This window comes from Benincasa hispida, chromosome 3 (genome assembly GCF_027475165.1).
Source record: "Benincasa hispida cultivar pf3 chromosome 3, pf3_genome.v1.1, whole genome shotgun sequence".
NCBI classification, from domain to species: Eukaryota; Viridiplantae; Streptophyta; class Magnoliopsida; order Cucurbitales; family Cucurbitaceae; genus Benincasa; species Benincasa hispida.
The window spans coordinates 14,104,414-14,113,617 of NC_143480.1; the positions used below are offsets into that span (position 1 = coordinate 14,104,414).

General features: G+C 35.2%; 1 protein-coding gene and 1 non-coding gene across 2 annotated transcripts; one reads left to right on the forward strand and one right to left on the reverse strand.

Annotated features, from left to right (window-relative positions):
* The first annotated feature begins 4,151 nt into the window (after window positions 1-4,151).
* Window positions 4,152-4,275, forward strand: LOC120074827 (small nucleolar RNA snoR111). The gene has a single exon (XR_005481106.1). It is a non-coding gene; the product is annotated as a small nucleolar RNA snoR111 (small nucleolar RNA).
* A 327-nt stretch (window positions 4,276-4,602) lies between these two features.
* On the reverse strand, window positions 4,603-8,835 carry LOC120073879 (Ubiquitin-specific protease family C19-related protein). The gene is made up of 4 exons (XM_039026792.2): window positions 7,645-8,835; window positions 6,004-6,159; window positions 5,291-5,502; window positions 4,603-5,207 (listed from the first exon to the last, which is right to left on the reverse strand). The coding sequence occupies exons 1-4, from the start codon at window positions 8,401-8,403 to the stop codon at window positions 5,015-5,017; spliced, it is 1,320 nt and encodes a 439-aa protein (XP_038882720.1). The 5' UTR covers window positions 8,404-8,835; the 3' UTR covers window positions 4,603-5,014.
* Window positions 8,836-9,204: the final 369 nt, after the last annotated feature.

The window sequence follows — 9,204 nt, forward strand, 5'->3', positions numbered from 1 at the left end:
GTTTGTTGGAGCATTTGGCAGTTGAAATCCTCTTGGGATCTTGAATGCATTCCAAAGTATTCTTGGATAGACTCCCATAGAACTTTTGCTTCATCGTGACCCATGACTTGAGCAGTAATGGTAGGGGATATTCACTTGTATAATTAACCCATGAGAAGTTGATCAGTAGCTAGCCATATGTCATATTCAGAGTTGGGAAGAAGAAGACTCGACGATTCATCTTTACACAGTGGAATAATGATCGATTGCTTAGGAAATGGAGTTTTTCTTGTTAGATATCGCTCATGCTTGTAGCTTCTTAGGACTAGCATAGCTATATTTTTCCATAGGAGGAAATTGCCTTTGTCGAGTTTAATAGAGGTAAATGATTCAAGAGATTTGTGAAGGAAAAGTGCCAACTGGCATGGTTCAAGATCTGACTTAATACCTATTAGGATCAAGTTAGATTTTCTTGGCTGGTTTTGGTTTCAAGCTAACAGACAAAGGTTGAAAGTGTGAAAGAAGAAGTTGTTGTTGGATTTTTTTTTTTTTGGGTGTCGGCCATGATAAAGCTCTTATACCAAGTTTGGTTTTTAAATCATGAAGAAAAAAACAAAAGAGAAAAGTAATAGAGAAGATGAACTTTACTATTTTTTCCAATGTTTATTTTAGAATACATAAGTGTTGGGTTTTATGTCCTAAAACTCGTGGTTTGTAAACAATAGAACTCATTCTGAAAATTCAATAAGTTGTTATTGAATATATTATTTTTTCGAAATCCAATAAACCTAAAGTCCCTTGACTAATACATAAGTACTTGAACTTTATGTGTTGACATACAAGTAGATCAGGTTCGAGTAAATAGTCAAAATAATCTATAGTATATGAATAAGGTTGGGTGCCTTATTCTAGTAACACTATTGGACGCGGCCTATTCTGTAGTTGTTACAAAGAGTTGTAAAGTGCTACAAACAAAGTGACTCTAATTTGTTCATGTTGGGACATGAGAGTGAGGTCGTTCTGTGCAAATGAGTTTTGTGCAAGATCAGACCACGAAACCAGTCACTCTTACTTTATAACGTTGTTTACTGTTTAAGACTGATTGTTTCAAAGCGATGACCTAGGTAACTTGATCTTAATCCCGAGCTAACTATGAACTCCTGTTTGTTCAGGATTATCCTTTGATCTGCAAACGATGAGAGTAGACCAACGTCTCTACTCAATAAGCCTCCCATTTTAGGGATAAGACCGGATAGATAGCTGGGAACATAAGGTGCAAGACGGAATTCATTCCTACCCGATTAGGGTTAGTAGAAAGGCTGTTCCCTTTAAGTGCTGATTCTGGGTGGATTCAATTTGTTGATTGGATCACAAATCAATGGTTAATTAGGGGATCAATGGGACTTAAGGAATCAAAGGTAATTTCGGGGGGTAAAACAAAGATTCGACCTAGCCGTTATTACGAACAACTTGTGAAGGGTTAACTTACTAATCATGGTTATACCAAATGGACATAATATATCTACAATGAGGAGAGTTGGCTTTAGTGGAATCACCCATTAATTAACAAATGGGGGTTAGTTCGATCTAATGAGTTTAGCCGATTAATCTCGGATCGTTGGAGCCCATGATATGTAAGTCCGTGAGGTCTTCCTACTAGCTTATAAATGGATTAGCTCTAGAGTAGCGTGATAAGTTAATTTGAAATGTTCAAATTAAATTAAACGAAATTGGAAAAATATAATTTAAATATTTTGAAGATTGAATTGTGTAAAAATTAATTTAATATTTGATATTAAATTAATTATAATTATTTAAATTATTTAAATAATTATTTATTAATTTTATTAAGAAAATAAATTTATGAAATTAATAATATTTTCAATTTTATAAGAAAAATTGATTTGTGAAATCAATTTTGATAAATTGAAAAAGAAGGAAAAACACAAAAATGGAAAATAGGCATTTTTCATTATTTCTTCAAGTAGCTCACTAACAACCCACTTCTTAAGTCTTCATTTACTCCAAGCATAAGATGCATCTCATGCAACTAATCTCTTTGCATGATTGTCTGATTGAAGAGATTGGAGTGATTTTGAGGTAATGCAACCGATCAAATTTTTTTGAAAAATTCGTATGAATAAGCTGTTCTTCTGCTGGGTTACTACTGTGAGCTTGTCTTCAAATTCCCTTAATTCAAGCTTATTTTAAGTCTCACAACTCTATTTAGAGCACCAAGAGGATAGTAAGGAAGATCTTGGGTGGTCTACAATAAGATTCAGAGGAAATTAGCAGCTGGAAGCATGTTTTCATTTTTGTAAAATTAATGAATTAGAGTGTTTATGGTACGTTCCAACAATAAACTCTTAAGCAAGAGGAAGATTTGGTTCAACTAACTAGAGAGATTTAAGGGATGGTTAGGTGAACGAAATCTATAAAATATTATAAGAAAATCAAAACAATGAGCTAAGTACAACTAAATAGTCAGAATACATGAAGTCTTAACAATACCACTTTCAAGAGTTTTGGAGATGGGTTTATGGAGGGCCATCAACTAAGCAAGTTCAATTGATGGAATGAATGATTAAATATTTTCCATGACTAATAAAAATTCGTTATTTGAATCCTGAGCAATAGTTCCAAGATTCACCTCATTGTTGCTCACCGCAGAGTTTGAATTCACCTTGAAAGATCTCAAAAGAGGAGGTCTATTTGGCCTCATCAATGACAGATGACTCAGGAGTGCAATGTTCTGATCCAGTCATACGAGTTAATTTATCGTAAAAAAAAATTGACAATAGAAAACATATCCAATAGAATCCCAAGAGAGATATTTACTACTATCAAATACAAAAGAATTTTGTTGATGCCAAATTGAGTAGAAGGTGAGGGAGAAAATCACGAGATCCAAATCATTGAAAATCTTGATAGCCTATAAAAGAAAGATGTAAAATCAGAATAGGGTCGATGAACTCCACATTAGGGACTTAATAATACAAAATTATTATATTTTAAATATGCCAGCTTAGAAGTAATAAAAGAAATTGTCCAACCCTATACAAAAAGTTAACAAAATGATCAAAAGTGTTCGTTATAGTTACCAAAATAAATTATTCCAAACCTCAGGGCTATTGTAAATTAAGAAACCCAAATGCAACTTAGTCCGACTTTTGGGACCAAAAGTATAAATTATCTACGATTAATTGAAGACTTATTTAAAATATTTATGTTATATATATAGATAATACAAAGTGGAGTTTGAACTTTAGGGAATGTAATAAATATTTCATATTATTATAATAAATTATGCATCTACTCCTTCATATCACAAATCTTTTATTTTTAAGAGGAACATGTCTATATGGCAAAATAAGTCTAGTGATTGATGCCAAAATTCATACTGTAAAAATGTACGTAATATTCATGTGATATCAATAGTAAATTTTGTTTGAAAGGAAGAAGAATGAGGTCAATAGAAAAGAAACTTACATATCAATGTGGTGCTTGTCATACGCTTCGATACGTTTAGTCAAACAGTGAAAGAATGCGGAAATTAGGAGATTTGAGAGTAGAATTCGAGTTACCTCGTATTATAATGATGTATTTGTAGGTAAATTGACTAGGATTCATCTAATCCTCTTTGGATTAGGATATAAGTTTTTCTTAACCTTTTAAAAAGTTGGATTAAGTCTTAGTGAGCCCAATAACTAATTAACTTTAGACTTATTTAAGGGAAGCTCATTTTATCTTGGACTTAAAAAATTTCCAATTAACTGCAAAAAATACTTTGATAAAAGTTTTACAAAAATATATTTTAACCATACACTAAAGTGGATATAGAACCAGCCGACATGTCGTAACATTGCCCAATAATTCGTCGTAATGAAGGGTACGAATGTAATTTAAAGGAAGAATGATATATTAGGGTTTTGAATTGGCGCCGCCGTTGGAAAGAAGAAAGCCGCTATAAATTCATACGAATCAGCCAACGACGAAACAGAACCTCAAACGGAGATGGACCTGCGGTAGCGCCATAGCCAGCCTTTTTTTTATCTTTCAATTTCGTTTTCTTTTATGTCAGTTCTCTCACATTTCTTCTTCTCTTTTCATGAAATTCTTTCTCAAAATTTCTTTCGTTTTTATTAAAAGAATCGAAAGCCTCTGTTCTCAAATGGAACGGTGCTTGAGATGATTATCTCTTCCGCCGCGAAGAACAGCGAGGTACAGCAAAGGCCGAGATATCGTTTCAGTCGTCATTTGTTATTGGTTGACGATTCGATTGTTGCTCGTCCACATTCTCCTTTACTAAATAAAATATCTTGTCTCCTGATTTTGATTTCTGGATAGTGTCTTTCTACTTGTTCATCTTTTCAGCCGGCCTAATCCCTAGTGCGCTTTCCCTGTTATCGTCTTTGAGAATCTTAATAACCGGATCTTCTTGTTAATTTTGTGTATATCACGACTTCAAAATCATTTCTTTTTATCTGACTTATTTTTATTTGGTTGATCTTGGTCTGGCTAGTTGGACTTGTTTGAGCTGAATCTGATTGCTTAAATCGCCTGGAACGAATGTGATCTTCGTATGACAATCAAAATTTAGAATTTTGGGGACCCAGCTAGAAGAATTTGGAATGTTGAAACACTCGCATTAAAGAAAGTTTACGATTAAGCTTAATAACATCAAGGCAATTTGGCTAAATTAAAGCTTAAAAATACTGACTCACGTGGGATTCCTCTTAGGAACTAAGTATTATGTACATAATATAATCAGTCAAAAATAAAATACATGAGATTATGCTAAGGAAAAGAGTCTTCTGGCTTCTTGACTCCATAGAGAACAGATAATACTTGTTTATTATCTGGTCTTCTCACTTCTGCATTCTTTTGTTTTGCATCTTCTAGGCCAACCTTACATACATTTTTTTTTGCATAGATTTGAAACCTGGAAAAAAAAGTGGCATATGTAATTCGTGGGATTCATTTTCACATCCTTGGGATGTTCTCTCAGAAACTATGATATGAAACTATGGTATGTCTACACAGGAACCACATCGGCATTCTGATTATCGTCACATGTTATGATTAAGCCTTCGACATAGGTTGGAAGGAGGCAACGTGCCCATTGACATCCTGTTGAGACAGGCTCGGTTGATGGAACTACCATGAGCACGTTATCTTGGCGCCGAACAACCCCCATGACACTCACAGTGCTTCCTTCCTTGATGTACCTGAGAATGGTGAAGTAATTAGATTTCATCAGAATGTAACAGAATGGTGGCATTGTGATCATATTGTAGTGAATGTGTAATACCCTTCTTTAAGGCGCATTACACGGTCGTCGCTTGAGAGTTTGCGATCAGCTAGCCAGCGTAGGAAACTTGGTGACAAGTCTCGGTTTTCTTTTGTCACATTGACAACGGTAGAGGGTTTGACAAATGGAGCAACCTTAGCTCCATAGCCTGCTTTCACTAATGCTCTTAAACCAGATTGGAAGTCTGATATGTAAAAGTCAGCTACATATCTCTGTATTAGATGTGCAAAAACCAACCCATTACAACTCATCATATTTGCTGAAGATGCATTACAAGTTTTGGTTATGGTGTGTATACATGGTGTAAAAAAAGATACTGTTAGAAGTCACAGCAAGCCAACAAAGAAGCTGTCTTTTTTTTTCAGTACAATGGTAAGGATGGGAATTGAAAAGTTGACCAAATCAACCAAATCAATTACTGTTGAGTTAATCTCATTCTGACAGAAGCTAAATCAATTAAGAAGAATCTTGGAGAAAATGTATGGAATTCAGCCATCATAAACAAAACATATCCATTCAGACAAGTACACAAAAACAAAAGATAAAAGAATGTGCACAACACTCTATTTCACGTTTTGCACCAAGTCGGTCAAAGAAAAAATTAGTGAACTAGAAATTAACACAGCAAACTTCAGTGTGGTAAACTAATAGGCATAAGCCATCCATCAAGTTGTGAGAAATATTTAAAACAAGTTGGTATGATCAGAACTGACCTCAGAATATCTTGATCCCCAAGAAAAGCAGCGGTGTTTAGTATTTGCAGGCTTTCCACCCCATCCTTTATATTCATACAATTCTGTAGACACGTAAACGCACCTACCTACTCTCTGGTAGGACGACTCTAGAGGAATACTACCGCAAGTTACGACCTGCAAAGGAAAAGTATACATATGATACTCGATTTCTGAAACAGAATAACAAATCCAAACCCCAATATCAAATGATTGTCCCTTCATTTAAAGTCAAATTTTGTTTATAAATACCCATAAAGATATTAGCTTTTCAGAACATAGCCAAAAAGTAAACGCAAGTTAGGTTTCAACAGCCTACGCATGATTGCCTCCAAATCAGTTTATAGAAATTGTTGGTTGAAGGTTGATCGGCATGGGCTCGTAGTTTCGAATTGGTAAACAACAACACGTCTAAGGGAGAAAACCCTGGAAACCACCTACCTATTATGACAAAGAATTCCCTTTATTTTAGAGGATCTAGTCCTTGAATTTTAAGAATTATATATATGCCATTTAGGTTAAATTACAAATTTAGTCCTAAAACTTTCCTATTTGTGTCTAATAGGTCCACAAATCTTAAAAAGTATTTGATGGGTTCTCGAAATTTCAATCTTGTATATGAAACTTAATCTTTCATCTTTCTATAATGGGAAAGAGGTTGGTCGATGGATAACTGGGTTGGACACGGAGTTGCAGGTTCACAAGAGCATGTAAATGAATGGCTGAAGCTTATTTGTTAATGAAGGTTCATAACACCTTAAGCCTATCTACTAATCTATATTGCATTTGAAAACATTTGTGATTGATGTGATGTGAATGATTTAAAGTGACTTTTTCTTTAGTCTTATTTTCATAATTAAGTCTAAATAATTAGCCGTGAAGTCACGAGATGGTGACCAACAACTAGATAAGGATTGAGAAGCCTATTCTGAACTTTCCAAATCCAAAAATACTTGAAACTAATCCCTTTCACTTCTACAAATAAAGAGTGCTGCCTATTTACTAGGAGAGTGTATAACTAGTTTGGAAGAGAAATTTCAAAGATGGGATTCCAAGTATTTCAGCAATTCGGCTAAGCAATTCATCAAAGTCTGCAAAACTTATCAAGATTTTCCCCTATGGTCAACGGATTACAGAACCTTAAAGAAGTTTCCTTTGATTGAAAACTGACGAAAACAATGGTAGTATTTAAAGGCAGAGTGCAAAGAAGCAAGACTACAAAAGAAATACAGATTTCCTGGAGATCTACATGAAGTCTTTATCAACAATCATACAAACCCAAATAAAATATACTTTTAAGACTATATTTGGATTCCTCATCAAAGATTTAGATTGATTTTGTCCGACCACCGACCCTCAAATTTAGAATCCCTTCAATTTTAATTTTGTTTTATTTAAAGCTAAACTATAATATTGTCAAACAGTCAGCATCGTATTGACTATTCAATCCTGTGGCATAATACAAGGGGAAAGTTGCATCAAAATTGAGGAGGGGAAATGCTCCATGATTAGCCATAAAACATAGGATGATTAATCAATTGATGAGTCATAACTTTTAATTAAAAAGCTCATTATAAAAAAAAATGTCATTATAATAATCTAAAAGCTAGAGAGGAAAATTACCCCAGTGACCTTCACGTACTGTCCATCAATAGCACCTCTGAGCTCAGCGTCCGGATACCTTCGAACAAACCCTATCAGCCCCTTTTTTCCCCAAGCTATATTCCAAAGAACCGCAACCACCGCCGGCACCAAAAGCCCCGCCGCCACCACCAGAATAATCGGCTTCTTCACCGCCACCATCAGAAACGCACCAACCAACAAACCAGTGACTAAAACCACAAGAAAAGCCCACACCACCGCCTTCGAAACCTTGAACCCTATCTTCACATCCTCGCTCAAGCTCGTGACTGCAGACCCATACATCGTCTTCCCAAAGGATGCCGTCTGCTCCAGAGGACCGGAGCGCCGTCCTCCACCGACGCTGCCGGACGATCCAAGAGGACCGGATCCCATCATAGGGCCGGAGGTTATGAGGCCAGTGGGCTGGAGGGAAATCGGGCCAGAAGATTTCTTGGAGATTGGACCAGAATTAGAGTGTTTAGTAACAGGTCCGGAATTAGGGCCGGATCGCACCGATCCACTGTTGTGCTGAGAAGAAGAGGAAGGGCGAGAGGATTTAGAAGGAGGAGGGCCGGAAGTTGGGGAATCGACAAGATGTAGGTCAAACATTTTACCAAGCTCGCCGGATTTCTTGACGTCTCCACCAGTGTAGGGGACTGCGCGTGAGCCCATTGTGGGGGTCCGTTCCTTGAGCTGCTCGGGGCGGCCGGAGACATAGAGACCGCTACTGAGCTGGTGAGATGGAATTCGAGAGCCCATTAATGGTTTAGGGGGGGAAAAGAAAAGATTTGAGGATGGAGAGAGTGAAGTGGAAGTGACGAAGAAGAAGAAGAAGAAGAAGAAGAAGAACACAGTGATGGAATTAGGGGTAAAATGACGAAAATGGGGCTATTGTAGTTAAAAGTAAAATCATGAAATGAAGGCGTCGGGAGTCTTAGATTAGATTCTCATCTTACGGTGGACTGTTTGCAGCAGCTTCCGTTTTAATTTTTCTTTCTCTCAAATTTTTACTTCTATTAAATCACGAAAATATAAGACAATAATCATAATTATCTTTATCACTTTCTATATATATGTTTTCTTTTAAAAAATGGGTGTATAAAATATAAGATGGTTAATAGGCAAAGTAGTAAAGTTTAAGGTATATGGTAAAGTGTAATAAGTGTTGGACCATAATATTATTGACATTTTCCTTTTTTTTTTTTTTTTTTTTTTTTTTTTTAAGAGGGTGAAGTACGGATAGAAGAGTGGGCAATGTTTTTATAATTTGTCATTTTGTTGAAGAAAAAAAAAAGGGTTAGATCTAATGAAAGTAGTAAGCTGTGGAAGATTCTTTGTCGATGGCAAACTTCCTATTCAATGAGTAAAAAAGGGAGGCAAAATAAAATGAATATATATATATATATATATATATATATATATATATATATATATTGAATATGTACGTATAACATTTTCTTATTTATATATATTGAACATCAATGTTAAAAGTTTATTATTTTTTCAACTTTTTTAAATACATTTCTTCACTTGTTTTTCATTTAAAGGAAGACAAAAGTT